This window comes from Hippopotamus amphibius, chromosome 17, assembly GCF_030028045.1.
Source record: "Hippopotamus amphibius kiboko isolate mHipAmp2 chromosome 17, mHipAmp2.hap2, whole genome shotgun sequence".
Lineage (NCBI taxonomy): Eukaryota > Metazoa > Chordata > Mammalia > Artiodactyla > Hippopotamidae > Hippopotamus > Hippopotamus amphibius.
Window position 1 is genome coordinate 43,598,417 of NC_080202.1, and position 16,899 is coordinate 43,615,315.

Here is a 16,899-nt window from a genome sequence, read left to right on the forward strand (position 1 = left end):
TTACGGCAAGTGCAAGATCCACAGGTTTAATGGTGACAGGGGGCCGCTGCAGAAGCTGAGCTTGATCCTGACCTAGAGGAGAAACCATTGTTACGTGATGCTCTGGAGAGAGAACTACAATCACATTAGAGAGCTCTGGAGTCTGAGCTGGGGTCTCCTCTTGTGCTGAAGGTTTATTATGTGTAACAGCTTCTGTAGCTTGGGCTGGCAAAGGTTCAACCTCAGGTGGCTGTGGAGGCAGCGTGGGGGCCTCGTGCTGGGCTGTAGGAAATTCTGCACTACTAAGGGGCACTGAGGGCTGAGCTGAAGGCTTGTGCTGAGTTGGAGAAGGTCCCACCTCTGGAGTGGGTTCTGCTGTTATGCTAAGCTCCACATCTGCAGGTTTGATGGTGATAGTGGATACGTTTGAATACTGAGCCTTATGGTGACTTGGAGGTGAAACGGCCATTTCATAAGGCTCCGGAGACTGAGCTGGCTGTACCTGTTGAGTTGCAGAAGGTTCCACCTCCCCTGCAGAAGGTTCTGGAGGCTGAGCTTGTTGCTCCTGCAGCGTTGCAAAAGGTTCTGTCGCTGCTGGAAATGGAGCTGAGGCTTCCTCCTGAGTTGGAGAAGTTTCAGCTTCTCCAACAGACTCTGCAGGCTGAGCTGGGGGTCTCATGCTGGGTTAGAAAGGGTTCAGCTTCCTCACTAAGCTCAGAAGGCTGCGTTGGTTGCTCCTCTTCACTTGGAGAAGGCTCAGCTTCTGCAAGAGGCTCTAGAGGCTGACCTGGGCTTTCCTGCTGGGTTGCAGAAGATTCTGTCTCCTCAGGATGCTCGGGAGGTGGAGCCAGGGCCTCCTGCTGAGCTGGAGGAAATTGAGCTTCCATAGTGGCCTCTGGAGTGATGGTCAGTTCCAAATCCAGAGGTTTAAGTGTGACACTAGGAACGTTTGAATGAGCGTGATGCTGAATGCCAGCTAGGGATGCTCCCTCACCACTCACTGGACTTTCAAGTACATACTCGGTGGGGTATCCTGGAGCTTGAGTCGTGGCCTCTTGATGGAGTAGGGAAGGTTCAAACTCCTGAGGGAGCTCTAGAGGCTGAGACGGAGGCTCCTGCTGGAGTGGCGGTGGTTCTGCCTCTTCAGTGGGCTCTGCAGTTTCATCCTGGACCTCTGCCTGGGGTGAAAAAGATTCAGCCTCCTCGGGGGTCTCTGGATGACGAAGTTGGGCCTCTTGCTGGGATGCAGAAATTTCAGCCTCCTCAGGGGGCTCCGGAGGTTGCTCTGAGTTCCCCAGAAAATCTGTAGGCAGGCTCTCCTCAGGATAAATGGTATCCATACCGGAAGCTACATAATCACCCTGCAACTGTTGTTCTAGACCCTGAGTTTCATTTTCTAACTGGCCTGTACTTCCAACAACAATTTTAGCAAGCTGTCGATGCTGAACGAGATCCTTCTTCAGGTTTGGGGCTGAATCAATGAACTTCGTTGGTTTTGAGCTCTTACTACCTAGAAGAGGAACAAGTATTTCAAATGATTGGTGACCTTCAGCCTGATCTAGACCTATGGTTTTAGTCTTACTTTTGCGTCGAAAAGGCAGAACCAAGGCCTGATTCTGTTCCCAGTCCAGCACTGGAGCCGCTGCTGGGAGCTTTTGCTGCTGGGTTAGCTTGTCATTCACATCCTGATGTGGAACAGCAAACTGATCTGGCCCTGCGGGCAGCTCTGCAGCTGAATCCGGGTTTGGGTGTGGAACCAAAGTCTCAGTCAACTCGTGATGAGGCAGCGCCAGCATCTGGTCTGGAGAGGAGGACAAGTAATTAAAGCTCCCAGACTCTGCCGGGGGTGTAATCGCATAGGGCGATTCAGGAGGGGGGTCTGAGGAGTGTGGAGACCAAGGTTCAGTCAGCCCCGGGGGGTCGGAGGTCCACTGGACAGGATCCAGGGCCCACTCCAGAGGCTGAGCTGCCTGGGCCAGAAGCCACAATGGTTGCCACATGAAGACAAGCCATGGGAACCAGAGGCACATTGGGGACATGCTATGCGGAGGCTCCCAGGCACAGCGACCCAGACCAGTGGGGCACGGGCGCTGCACTCTGAGAAGAAGCCAAAGCATTATGAGAGTTCCGAGACACACAGGCACCCCTCCCCTGCCTCACGACCCACACTTTATTTATGACACCCTTAGTTCCACCACCTTCCTTAGGTTCCAGCAGAGATCCAATCTGAGCAACCAGAGGAAGCCTTTTTCCCAGAGTCACCAGGGTGCAAACCATCCTTCCTCTAGCAAAGGCAACAATTCCCTCCTGCTGGGGCCTCTCCCCAGTCCCCTCTGACCAGCCCTGCACCATGAGGCAGGATTTGGGCAGCCCAGGGGTGGGGGGAGGGGTTGGGAAGGATGTGGAGCTTCTCAAGGAAGCCACAGGGCCTGGCATGCTGGGAAATTCAAAAGTGCTAGTCCAGTTCTGGCAATTTGAACGCTTCCTCCTCAAAGCTCCAGCCTGAAAGACATTCTTCCTCCCCTTGGCCACACCACTGACAAGAAGAGTAGCTGACCTGCAAAGTGAGCACCAGTTAGGGTGGCGGGAGGGCAACATACCTTACAGTTAGTGACTCTAAAATGTTGCCATTTCCTTGAAACTCTCAGTATCTACGTCGGATTATTAATTCACCACTCTATTGTTATCAGTTACCCCTGAATCAGTGATGACTCCAGAATTTCTGTAGCAGGGTTTGGAGCAAGTGAACAATTCATCCTGGGAAAGATAGTTGAAAACCAAGTGAAGGGCCCTTTGCATTAGCATGGACTCCCCCCATCCCACCTTGTCTCAACACAGCCATTAGTCGAGAAAACCTGACAGTGTCACTTTTCAGAGGTCTGTGCTGTGTGCACACATGGAGACGACACTGAGGATGTTAAAGTTAGCATGTTAAAAAATTTCGAGAAAATTCCTAGCACCCAGTTGATTTTCTTCCATCCTTTTAAGAATCTATTTAATTTTAGTCCTTTTTAACTGTCTGTCACAACCTCTAACATCTACACTCCAAGACACAAAGAGCTTCATCTTATTCCCAGTGTCTAGCACATGATGGTTTTTAAGTGGAATTGATTCCAACATGGGCCTCATGTAAGAACGGGTCTGTTGTTTTTGAATGTGAGTTAGGGATTTTTTTTTTTTTTTAATTTGCTTATTTGGCTGCACTGGGTCTTTGTTTTGGCACACAGGATCTTCGTTGCCACGCGTGGGATCTTTAGTTGTGGTGTTGCAGAAAAAACTGATCCCACGAGAAACCAAGCACAACACTCGGAGAGTTGGAGAACTCAGGTTTATTGAGCCGGCAGACCCAGACGAGCTAACGCTCCAAAATTCTGGGGCCCCGTTTCAGGGGAGTCTTCTCCTTATATAGGTTAAAACATACAGCTATAATTGGTACAAACCGATTGGCTACAAATTACTATAGGTCAGGGGCAGTTACAGAGCGCGGGAGTTGCCATGGGTTACACACATAGCAGGGGGTCCTAACAGGAACTTGTAGGAGCAGGACATTCCATTCCTATCAGGACTAAGGTCACAATTTGCATTGTCACATTGGTTGCAGGTTGACGTTAATGGTCACTTAACAAGTCTATGTGCAAAGGGTCTCAAACAAAGGCTTGGGGTGGGTGCCTGAGAGCGAGACAGTCTTCCCTTATCTGATCACTCTTAGTAATTCACTTTACTGTTTCACTGAAAGGGGCCAGCAGGCCTTTGCAAGATAGAGGAGAGGAAGCAACTACAAGTATGGGAGTTTCAGTTTCCTCATCAGTGGCATGTGAGCTCTCCCTTGTGGCATGTAGGTGGGATCTAGTTCCCTGACCAGGGATCGAACCTGGGCTCCCTGTGTTGGGAGCACAGAGTCTTAGCCACTGGATCACCTGGGAAGTCCCCGAATTAGGGATTCTTACCTGGGGATGTGCTCCAGCAAAGAGAGAGTAAGGAAAGCAAGAAGAGAAGAGAGCCAGGAAATAGTCCAGCCCAGGAAGCAGGGAGGGGAAGTTCCAGGATAGCAGCTGTGTATCCAGCACTCACTGGAGGACAGAGCCTGGAAGAGAGGGCGCTGCAGGAGGTGGGCACCTACTGCTAAGCCAGAGCCTGGAGGAGAACAGAGGAGGTGAGAATGGCCGACAGAACAGGGAGAGCCCGAGAGGAAATTAAACCCCTGGGGTCACAGGAGGGGAAGCGAATGTAATGAGTACATGATTAAGCTCTACGGTGAATAATACTTACAGTCACAATTCTGTAAACAGTATTTTTTTTTGGCCATGCTGCGCAGCTGGCAGGATCTTTGTTCCCTTACCAGGGATTGAACCGGGGCTTGGCAGTGAAAGCGCTAAGTCCTAACCACTGGACCACCAGGGAATTCCGTGTAAACGCTATGAATTTTCTGGAAACAGTGACATAACTAAACCTCAAGAATGGACTGGGGGTAGTGGTGTAAGAGAACTAACTCCTCACTGATGTTACTAGGAATTCAATAGCCAGGGTCTAAAATGGATAAATCAAGAACTAGATGTGCAAAGAGATGTGGAGAAAAGCGCCAGAAGATTCAGCTACAACCTGCTCTGTAGAAGTAACCAGGCCCAGTGAGCTGGCTCAGGAAGGTGGGCAAGGAAGTGGCCTGGGGCAGGGAACTGCTGTGGGTCATTGTGTTTCATCACCATTTCATTTCACTTGGTACCATCTGAACTGTAAACTATGCATATGATACAATTTTATTGTTGTTTTTTAGTTCAGTATTTTGTGATTTTTTTCCCAATAAGAGGTATAATTGACAAATAATTTAAAAATTTAAATCCATTTTTGTCGGGAGCCGTCTGGACAAGCCAATGCTGTGACAAGGTCACCAGGCTCCACGGAGGACCGCAAAGCGAGAACTCCTTGGAAGGGCATTTCGTGGCAGGAGGATCTCAAGGCGACCTCTCTGCAAGGACAGGCCCCAGACCATCTCCACCCATTTTACATTCTGCTCTTTGTTTCTTTGTAACACTATGCTTACCACCCACTTCCCCTCCCTGTTTCTCTGTCCCCAGGAAAGAACCAGGGTTTGACACATTCTTTCTCTGTGTCTGCCCCACCAAGTCCCCTCCCACCACTCCCAGGCTACTAAATGCTGGAGAAAAGGGAGGGGTGGCTCTTTTTGCAGTGCTTATGATTGCAGCAGGCATAAGTATAGACATAGACATCAGGCCTAGGTATGGGTGCTAAGGGCTATAGTTTGCTTACATATAAGATTAAGAAGCTATTTACATATGCTTACCTCAGAGTCACAAGGTTTGCAAGCCAAACCTGAGGAAAGAAAGAAACTGGTAGATGCTGAGGGAAGATATGCTTTGCCACAAAAGATTTTTTCTGAGATATGTTTACTGTATAAACACACAAAGCTCTGACAATAAAGAGAGATCCTGCATCGCTGACACAGGCCTCCCCGTCTCCTCCTTGGGCCCACGCCACTCATCCCTTGGGTACTCCTGGACCCGCTGGAGCTGGACTTCAGCAGGTGGTGCCCGAACAGGGACCCAAAGGGTAAGTATTCTCTTGCAATTGTTGGGGTGGCTAGGACTCCACCTGGGTGCTGCAGACCCCCCTGCAGAGATACGCAGGGTAAGTGAAGGGTGGATAGTTTAAAGTATCAGAACTTGAGACGTTAAAAAGGACCCTATAAGGGAAACATATAAGGCATAATGGGAAAATCAGAATCTAAAGAGAGACAGCTCTTTGTAGATATTATCAAACATATGTTATCAAAAAGAGTTAACGTCTCCAAATCTACTCTTTTATCCTTCTTTTCTTTCGTACAAGAGCAATGCCTCTGGTTTCCGGAAGAGGGCACTGCTAATTCAGAAACCTGGGCTAAGGTGGGAGAGCAACTGACAACTTATTATAAGTTTCATGGGCCGGAAAAGATCCCTGCTGAAACTTTTTCTTTATGGGGATTGATAAGAGACTCTTTCGATCCCATCCCAGAGGGGGAAGGTGCCCATCAGGCAGGGGCCTTCCCAGGGCGGGAAGGTACCCACCAGTTAGAGGCCTTCCCAGAGGGCGGAGGCCCTGTGACAAACTCTGGTGTGAATGTGTGTGTGAGGGAGCGCCCTGCTTCGTCCTCGTTCCAGGGCGATTGTGTGGCTCCACGGCCTTCGTGGCTACGGAGTCCGAGTGGGCCCTAACCTGCGGTTCCGTGGTGACCTCATATGGCTCAGGGTGGTATCTGTCTCTGGGGGACCAGTCCCTCTCTACGAGTCAGGTTCAAGTGGGACTCTATAGCACCCGCCAAAGCTAAGAGGCACCTAAGCTCCCCACGGGCACACAGCCAGGTGGGCACCTGAGTGGCCTTCTCTTCGGAGGGGACACCCACCCTTGTTTGTCTTTGCGTCACCGACACGGGGGGGAATTGGTTACTGATTTGATTTAGCAATTGTGCAAGTCCAAACGGCCCTTTTGCCCTAGGGCCCTCCACCAAAGTTTTCTTAAAATTTTAAGGCTCACTCTCCCCTTCCGTCAGCTGACTCTTTGAGCCGACTGATTGAGAAATTAGGTTTTCCCCAAAAGACTTGCCCCTTTTGCCAGACAGATCTGCACCTCTCTCTCTAGGTCCCCTGGGCCGGTCCGTGTGGAGCGGTACACTCTGACATGTTCTTGTATACTTTTGGATTCTCATTATGAGGCCGCCTTCCTCTGTCAGCTTTCCTTCATAATCCCCTGATTCTCCAAGGATTTCAGGCTCTTCCCTTAGGCGAGGAGTATGCATACTGCTCCTCCGCCTGCTCGGTGCCCTCGAGAGGGTCTGTCACCCCAGACCCCCCTGGAGCCCCGCCTGAAGTTATTCCTCTGCGAACCCCATTACAAGGGATCGCCTCCTTGCAGCTCCGTCTCCCTGAGACATTTAATGATTAGGGCCATCTTCAGGGAGGCACGTAAATCGTGCTGTCTGGGAATACTGGGCTTTCTAGGCGTGGCGACATCAGCACTACTTAGGTTGTAAGGCCCTAAGACAAGGCCCTTTACGTGTGCACCCCTCTCCTTCCTGGTCAAAGAAAGAAATTACCCTTGTCAACAAAGGGGAGACAAAGTCATCTTAGGAGGAACTTGCTTGTACCTTTGAGAGGTGAATGAATGTCTTATCTGGTCATCTAAAGAATACTTCTCTCTGCTATCCTTTTAAATGCAAATTAAAAAATTAAAATTAAAATAATTTAAAACGACTTGTCAAAGATAAATAGAAATGCTAAGTGTCTTTTCTGCAAATAGTAAAAGGGTTTAGCCATCTAGATAGGTGACCTCGATTTGTTCCATCTGCTAGAAGCCAATTTAAATCCAACCCTTTGTGACTGATGGCGTTCGTGTTGTACCTGACTCAGTACTGAAATTTTAGAATGAGAATTATGAGGCCTCTGTGTTTGTGTGTGTGTTCGTGTGTATCTATGTGTTTGTTGTAGGTGTATGGTATTGCCAAAAGAATTCATAAAAGAGCTCTAAATTGGCTTTAAGAAAAATTAAGTGCTTATGAATACTCAGAAATAGAAAATAGTCTGGCCAGAATGAATTTCAGGTTCATGACACCTGGAAATTTCAGTACTAAACTGATATATGATATTAAAGATGGCTTAAGCTAATTGGTTTGATTACTATAGACATGTTTTAGAGTCATCAACATTAAGCATAATTTTTATATAAATTTTAATTGTGCCTAGTTGTAATATAGGCTAAATAAGGTCTTGTGCCTGTTACAAATTTGTCAGTGTGGAAGGTAGCCTGATGGAAAGAAACTTCTAAGGAAAGAAAATGTAAATGAGATAAGAGCTTTTAGATAAACTCTGTCAAGAAGAGTCATGCTTTAGGAATATCTACCTAAAATAGTCTCTCCAGATCCTGGTAACTTGAAATTCTGGAGTTGCCCTAAATTGAGTGATGAAAGCTTATTGACCAGCTGGATCATTCCCAAATAAAATAAGATACTGAAACATATATTACTGAACATCGGCTTCCTTTTACAGAGAGACAAAAAGATATTTAGGACTATTGATAAATATGCCTGGTGCCACGTTCTGTAAAGAAAGCCAATGTGTTTAGAAAATATCACTGGTATTTCTATTCACCAATGTACAGAATGCTGTCACAAGGGACAGTTCATGGTGGCTTAAGGAAAGCAGGATGTGTGTTTTCAGTAAAGAAAGCCTGAGGCATGGAATTACCTTTTATTAAGGGAAAAGAAAGTAGGTCTGACTTACAGGTGACTGAATGGGAAATAAAGTAATGATACGGAAAGTGATAAGAAGGTTTGTGGAAAGTGGACCCTGAGAAAAGAGTTTTGTGCATGATCAGGATTGACTAAGTTTAGATAAATTTAGTTGAGTAAATTAATTTGGAAAGTAAGCTGGTGCAAAACTTGAATTTGGTTTTTCTCTCTGTTAAGAGGACAAGTTTTCTTAAAATGTTGAACTGCCCTTTGATAAAAGATTTTATGTTTCCTTACCTTTTAAGTAATCTGTTCTTGCTACTTTGGCTAAGTGACTGACTATTGTTTCACAGTTACCTGTGAGCCTATCCGATAGAGTGTTCTAAACCTTTTTTTTCCGGTATTTTGGACAAAACTTCCTAAAACAAATTCTGATGAAATCCTTTTGACCCCTAGCTAACTTTGGGATGCTTCAAAGGGCCCCTGAAACATCCCAAAGAGAGATATAAACTAGGTTCATTTGGTACATTAAGTTACATAGGAAGTATTGTCAAATGAATAAATGTTAGATTTTAGTGCATGGTAACTGTTATTAATATAGATATTCTGGAAAGTATATGGAGTTCCTAAAATTCTGATATGTCCCGGTAAAATGTTATCAGTCATAATTCTAGTTATTTTCTTAAAATGTTGTATGACACAACAATAACCAAATTGATTGACCTTGCAATCAGATTTTAAACACGCCTTCTTAAGCCTTATGTCTTAAGACGCTTCTGGCTTTATTCTGATGCCTTCTGGCTTTATTCTGATGCCTTTGCAAAATGCTTCCTCTTCAAGAAGATTTATAAAAAGGACTTTTGGATAAATACAATTTTCTGACTTTCAGACCATAATGCTAAACGGGGTTTAAAAAAAAAAAAATTGAAGAATCCTAATGAGAAACGTGATGGCTTCATAAGCTGTTAACAAAAGGATGTTACATAGGACTGAGTAAACTGGTGAATATGGTTATAAATTTTATGGTTTCTATCTAAAAATTACTGGTTGAAATCTGTTTTCCAGGTATAAGGAAAACCATCCCTTCAAACTAATGATTTACAATAATTTGATAGTTTGTACATTTGTAAGCAGGATTGAAACATTTATCTTTTCTCTCTCTGTTCCCTCCAGACACTGAAAACTCTTAGGTTCCCAGCAGCTTTATCAGATAAATTAGAAAGGCTACCTCACTAACAGGTATAGAAAACTCAAGGTATTTTGGGAACCTTGAAAAGGGAGGAATTTACCTACATTTGTTAGGCAAAAATCTGTGATAAGCCCAAGCCCCTGGCATGGCTTTCTTAGCCCTGAAAGGTCTTTTAAAAGTCCAGCCTGAGGCTCCTTATAAAAGTTTCACCAAAGCCAAAAGCCTATATGATCAATTCTAGTTCCATAAATTAAATGATCAGGCCAAGTTTCTTTTGAGACCAGACTTATTTTGCAAACAAATTAGCATTAATCTGGTTATATCTGGTAAAAATGAAGGTAATTTTAGAGAGAAGAAGATTATGTTTCAATAAATATTAAATGCCAGTTTTGCTGATGGAGGTCTGTATTTACTAAGATTCACTCCCTGGAAAGTTCCTTGCTGTTGCGCTATAGTAACGTAAAATCCAAGAAAGCTTTTAAAAGGACACTCTAAGTTTGTTTCTGAAGCTTATCTCAGTAATCTCTCCTTGGATGATTATGGATACTAAAAGGACATAATTTAAAAGACAACCTGCAACCTAGACGGAAGGACACTTATCAAAGGAGAAACTGCACTCACACTAGGACGAGAAGAAGCTGACATCAGAAGTAGACAGCTAGCCCAAGATGCTGGACCTGACTCGTATGAACATTTATAATATTTTCTTGACTTCTTGGACCTTTCAAATGTTTTTCTATCATGGGCACAATCCTATGCTAATTTTGAAAATCAACCCAGTTGTTGGGTTTGCGGCCAATTACCTATGACTAGTACTTTTGGGTTGCAAGGCTCTAATTGGTTGGCCCTTAGGAAGTTTGCTCTAAAAAAAAAGAGAGAGAGAAAGAAAAAATTATAGTCCTGTTCGGGGATCCCCTCGCCTGGCCAATTAGTAATACCTGTTCAGATTTCTGCGATTTTCACCCACTGTGAAGCCTTGACCTCTTCAAAACTGGTTTGGCGTGGGAAACTCGTGGCTTAAGTATTTACTTGTAATGCTATTGACGCTACTAGCTATATTATTTGTGTTTTGCCTGCTTTTCAAGATTATTGCTTCTCGTATTACCGAATGTGTGACTGACTGCCAACAAAAATGATGATGACTAGGCTACTTGAAGCAGTTGATCAAATATATAGTTCTGTATGTGATCAATGATTGTAATAGTGTACCTCTGGATATGGGAAGATGCAACAAGAGGGAATTTTTCCTGGACCCTAACAGATTAGGAGTACAGGTGGTCCAGAGAGCTTTGGCTTTTGTTACAAAGACCTAGCCCAGTACTGGCACATTGAGTGGCCTATTGGCGAGATCTTCATCAGACCTAGGAATGAGCCTTCCTAGCACCGTGGGACAAAATGGTCATGAAATGCCTCCCAAAGCGTGGCCAAATTTATGACCATGAGGGGCCCCTGTCAACTACAAATTGGAACTTGCCATCTGCCTGTACAAGGACTAAATCACTTTGTGCGGCTGCAGCTACTGACCTTCCACATCCCCTGAAGGGAATTCAGGGTGGAGACCACAAATGAGGCACTCTGTGCTCTGGAGGATGGGTGGAACAGGTCTTGAGATAGTTAGATGTTTTCAGGAGCTGATGTTATGAGCCCAACCCTTGCCTCTCCCCAGATCTAGAAAAGCACTAAATCCCTACTTGCTGACATCGGGTTGGGCAAAAGATGGGTCCTGGGGCTCCGAACCCCAGTTTCCATGCTTAGCAGAATTATTCGACTTATCTCACTCTCAACAAGTACATACAGCTGAACATGTTAATCAATTATCAAAAAATGTATCTCTTGCCTTAGCTACTCAAGAAATTATTGATAGAAAGTTAGAGGCAAAAGTTGATGTGCTCGAAGAAGCTGTTCTACATCTAGGTACTGAACTTACAGCCTTAAAAGTTAGATTGGCTTTGAGGTGTCATATCGAATATAGATGGATCTGTGTGACTCCCTTAAAAGTTAATGAATCGTCTTATGCTTGGGACTGGATTCAAAATCATATTCTAGGCATTTGGAATCAACCTGATATTAGTCTAGATTTGACCAGGCTTCATCAAGAAATCCAAGATATAGGTAAGGCCCACTTAGATTATTCAACTGCAGAGGCTGCTAAGTCAGTTTTTGATAGTTTATCCGATTTTGTGTCTCATAAGGGATTCTACTCCACAATTCTAGGCATAACAGTTGCAATTGTTGTAGTTGCCCTAATCTTGATTAACTCCACAAGGTTTTGTATGGGTGTTAAGGGCAATAGTGTGCTTAGATAAAAGATTAAGAAGTTATTTACATATGTTTACCTTAGAGTCACAAGGTTTGCAAGCCAAACCTGACAAAAGAAAGAAACTGGTAGATGCTGAGGGAAGATATGCTCTGCCACAAAAGATTTTTTCTGAGCTATGTTTACTATATAAACACAAAGCTCTGACAATAAAGAGAGATCCTGCATAGCTGACACAGGCCTCCCAGTCTCCTCCTTGCGCCCAGGCAACTCATCCCTTGGGTACTCCTGGACCCGCCGGAGCTGGACTTCAGCACATTTTTAAAAAGAGAGTGGGAAGGGGACTTCCCTGGCAGTCCAGTGGTGAGGACTGTACACTTCCACTGCGGGGGGCAAGGGCTTGATCCCTGATTCGGGATCTAAGATCCTATATGCCGCATGGTATAGCCAAAAAGAAAAGAGAGGGAGGGAGGAAGAGAGTGAGAGGAGAACTAGCTTCCTACTACAGAACCCAGGAGAACACTAGCTATTCCCATGTCGAGAGAGACGGTTGCATTAATACTAGTTTCACGATTTCAATCAAATGCCAAATAAGGATTTATCTGGAGTCCAAACAAGAAAATATTTCACTCCCGTGCTCAGAAGAGCAGTGAAAGGCAGGGACCTGACTGGATTGGAAAGGCGAGAGTTAGCCAGAACTATAATAATAATAGCTGGCCATCTTCCAGTACCTACTACAGACCAGAAACTGTCCTAACGATATCATCTTATTTAATCTGATGTTTCCCCCAATTTACAGATGAGGAACTGAGGCTGAGCGAGTCTGGGGAACTTCCCTGAAGTCAAACACTCTGGAGCCCTCTGCCTGAGGCCAAGAGGCCTCAGGATGTTGTGACTTCTCTTTTCTGAACATCAATAAAATTCAATTTAGAAGTTTCTATCTTCAACGCTGTCTTAAGGGACCAATGAAAAATAATGACACTGTGGCAGCTGTCCTCACTCCACACTTGCTGGGTTGTCCTGGACCCTGCACTGTTTTAGGGAAAGCCCAGCGAAGAGGATGGGATTCAGATCTAAGCATTCCTGGCTCCAAAGCTCACTTGCTCTGCCACTGAACTACGCTTCCTCTCCAACTGGAATGAGAAAGAGCTGGGTGAGAATCCTGCTTCGGCTGTTTATTAGTTGTGTGGCCTTGGGCCCCCAAGTCACTTAACCTCGCTTAAGCCTGTTTTCTTGTTTGTACAGCTGTTAGGGAACCCACTGACCAAAACTGCCCACCGTGGCCAGGCCTGATAGTAACCACGTGCATGAGTTCTCTTAGGACAGGAGGTGCTGGTAAGGAACGTGGAACTAACAAGCTACCGCCACTGGGAAGAATTCGGGAAAGGTCAAAAGGAGAGAGGAGTCTCCGGTCCATGTGTCCTACCAACCTCCCAGAATCCTTCTCGCTGGAATCCATCTTGGCTGAGCGATGCGTGCGCCACCAGGAAGGACCCTGAGTCAGAATGATTGGCCAGAGACAACCTGGAAACCAATCCCATTATCATAAAACCCAAGACTGCGAGCCACGTGGCAGCGCAGTCCTCCTGGGTTCCCTTCCCCTGCTGCTCTCTGCCCGGGCGCCCCTTCCCAGTAAAGTCTCTTGCTTTGTCAGCAGGTGTGTCTCCTCGGACAATTCATTTCCGAGTGTTAGACAAGAGCCCGCTCTTGGACCCTGGAAGGGGCCTCCTTCCTCCAACACTATGGGGCTAGCAAGGGCACCTATCTTCCAGGTGCTTAGGAAGGGCAGATCACAGTTCCAACCTGGCATACAGTAGGAGCTTCTATTTTCCACAAATGTCAAACCCTTACCCCTCGTCTCCTAGGCTGGGGCAGAGATTCTCACATGTTATTATCTTCAGACCCTTCTGTGGCGAGGACAGGGGACAGGAGGGATGATAGGACCCCATCCTACGGGGACTTTTTAGGGTCGATGCGGGGTTCTGTATGTTGGACCTGTCCAGGGAATTCGGATGCCTGCAGTTCTTCTAGCTGGCTTCAAATAACTCTGGGTAGTTGTTAGATCCAGTGCTAGAAATGTAAGCTTTTCAGACCAGTAGGATATGAATGGCCTTTACAAATGTTTTGAGCCTTCCCTGCCCTGGCCTCCAACTGTGTCTGTGTATCCTCCCTTTCTCTCCAGCCTAATCTATCTTTATCTTCCCTTTCTTCCTAATACCCTCCCCTGACTCTTCCCTTTTCTTGCTTCCTGGCTTCCTCCCCACCTCTTGGTGCACCCTCCCCTGAGCTCAGTCTGCATTCCTAGCTGCCAGCCATTTCTCTGCCAGTCCTTTCCTCTGCAATGCCCTTTCCTCTACTTGACAGGAAGGCTCCGATCAAAAATCACCTCCTCCAGGATGCCTGTCAAGCTCTCTTGTCTATTTCTTTTGTCTAACACTTTGCAGGTGCCTTTCTTATTGTTCAAATTATGTAGTCGTGTGAGATGCTTTTCCTGGCTGGAGTCTACCTGGTAGACTCATGGTCCATGTGTCAAATCTTTTGAGGAAATGCGCACTCTCCTTCACTCTCCAACCCTCCCATCCCCCCACCTCCCGCCAGGATCCAAGGCTTTATTCAGCTTCGCAAAGGGTTGTAGAGCAAGATGAAGAGAGGAAGACAAGCTCACAGACTTTGCACAGAGGCTGAGAAGCCTGGGAAGTAAGAGAAGACCAGGAGATGTGGGTACTCCTGAAAAGTCAGCCAATAGAGTATTCTGAGGTTGGCGGGGGCGGGGGGGGGGGTGGATGGTTCCTACAGCTTTTGCAGACAGCAGCCCTGCAAAAATTCATTGGAAATGAAACTGCTAGGTGGTGTTTTGGGGGGTCCTGAAGAGCTCCAGTTCTTTATGTCTCAGCACAGAAAGAATTCAGTGAGAGGCAAAGTGATAGATAAGAAGTGCTTTATTAGAATAGGATGCTTGTGAGGCTTACAAATGGGTGGGCAAGAGGGTGCCGTGCCCTGAGTACTTAGTGGGCTACATTTTTATAATCAAAGAAAAAGTAGGGAGGGGGAAAAGACCACCTTCTTCCTCATTCTTGAGTAGCGGTCACGCTTCCATCATTAGTTCCTCTTCTATGTCAGGTGGAGGAGTTTTCTTGTCCCTACGTGGTAAAGCCTGCACTGTCATGGCACTATGGAAAAATTATTTCAGGTCTCAGTACAATGAGGGTCTTTCACTTTGAAAAGTCATCTTTCCATAAAGTATTGTTCTTATGTGTGCAGAGAGCATGTCCTAGCAGTTATTAGCTTACTGAGCTCACTGGGCACAGTGTGGGTCTCATGCCACCACTGTTTTATTGTTTGGGGGCATGCCATGCTTCTGTGGCATGGTGTTGTTGCTAAGCAAGCCTGCTTGGTTTTGTGGTTAAGCAAACCTGCTTTCTTGGGTAATTGTTAAACTTACAGGGGTCTCCCATACTTCTTTTTCTGCTCCTAATCCCTTAGTGGGATTAACTATTTAATCAGCTACTTTGTCCCTTCACCCTGTCCCTATCAGAATAACTGAGGGATGTTACAAGCTCCATTAGCAGGGAGGGTGTGTTTCTGCCAAGCTGGTGAGGCTCTTGCTGTACCAATTATGACCAGAAACACTGTCCTTTTGCCAAGATAACTGGCTTTCCCTAGTAGATCTCTTACTTTCCACTTTGTTTAAATTAAGTTTAACACTGAGAACACTTTGCCTCTATGTCCTTAGTTCTAAATCTTCCTGCTCAACCATGAACCCTAGTGAAAGCATTCAGCAGTCAGACTCATCCAGCATAAAGCTGAAGATGGGGTGGTTCTTGTGGGGCCCTATTGAGGCAGGTCAGTAACAAAAACAGGAAAGGACAAGGCAAACATAGGAAAATGCAAGCCCCAGGGAATAAGCAACTTATGGCCTCTTTCACAAGATCCTGCCATGGGCAGCGCAAACATCTGGGTCAAAGAGATAAGGAAAAACTAACGTATGCACTCTGGCTTCTGTACATTGCTTCTGCATAGATAAACATAGCTACAGGCTCCCAAAAGTGCGGGAACTGGTCTATAAAAGGAGAAGCTTTCCTTTGGTTTGGGGCTCAGTCTTTGGATGTGAATCCACTGGGCCTGTACTGGTACAATAAACATTGCGTCCTGCATTATAAGCCTCGATGTCCTGCCTACCTCTACCGGTTCCTCCAACACTATACCAAAGTCACAAGACAAAATGCCGGAGTTATCTTGACCCCCCCCCCCATAGCAATATGTGATTCACGACTTGGGCTAGCCAATAACCCAACCCCATGTTAGAGAAGGTCTTCACCACGTAGGACCCTAGCCTATCACCTAATGACACCTTTTGCCTTATGGTGCACTGACAAATTGATTAATGCCCTTTTCTTCGCAGGCATATTCCTTGTCTTGGGCTTATAAAAGTTGGCTGTGAGACCATCAGAAGGGTGGCTCTCCCTGGTCTGCCAGGAAGTCGTCTCGCTGTCTTTACAGCGCCCCTCACTAAACCCTGCTCTCTGTTCTCGATAAACGCACTCTCTTGTGAAATGCTTCATGTCTGAAAATTCTTTTCCCAACCCGTGATGGGACCACAACTGTTCTCCCTCCTGGAGAATTACAGAAGGGGCAGACCACAACACCAACAGCCACTTCTATAAGTGGAAAGAGTCATTGGTGTTACCGGAAAACTGGGTTCGCCTCTTCTTGGATGTCGAGCCAAAAGACAGCTATTACCAAGGTTGCTGCAGAATCATACATCTGCCCCTCCCTCAAATGGAAACAAATTGCTCTTATCTAAGTTTCAGGAGGAAGCTGCAAAGAGAAAAACAAGAACTGATTAGAACCACCTAGGTTCAAGAAGATTTGACTTCCAATCGACCTTGAGCCTCATTATATGCTCTTTGTAATGAATTATCATGCTAAATGACACACCCACCAGCGCCAGGACAGCTGACAATTGCCACAACAACTGGATAACCCCATATAAGGAATGAAAACGAGTATTGCATCAGTTCTGGGTCCAAACCACACCCCTGTTCTTGGATAACTCATGAATATTCCTCCCTCTCTTTCCAATTCACGCCCTTTTACCTCGAGCCTCTTATATATATGGTGTCTCCACCTGAATTGGGTTGAGAATTTGATCTGAGAACTAAGTTCCACTTCTGCATTTAGAAACCTTCCTGGTGGAGACCAGGGGTCTCCGGTGGCTAGGACCCCAGAGCAGGTCCAGTCCACCAATTCAGTAACGCA

At 45.8% G+C, this 16,899-nt stretch overlaps 1 protein-coding gene across 1 annotated transcript in view; it reads right to left on the reverse strand.

Moving 5' to 3' along the window:
* Positions 1-16,899, reverse strand: part of LOC130839597 (leucine-rich repeat-containing protein 37B-like) — a 23,851-nt gene continuing 6,952 nt past the window's right edge. Inside the window, exons 2-5 of the mRNA XM_057713835.1 lie at positions 2,580-2,736; positions 1,562-1,780; positions 981-1,489; positions 1-72 (exon numbers count right to left, since the gene is read on the reverse strand). Coding sequence (XP_057569818.1) covers positions 1-72; positions 981-1,489; positions 1,562-1,775 — 795 coding nt within the window. The 5' untranslated portion in view covers positions 1,776-1,780; positions 2,580-2,736. The remainder of the gene's footprint in view (positions 73-980; positions 1,490-1,561; positions 1,781-2,579; positions 2,737-16,899) is intronic.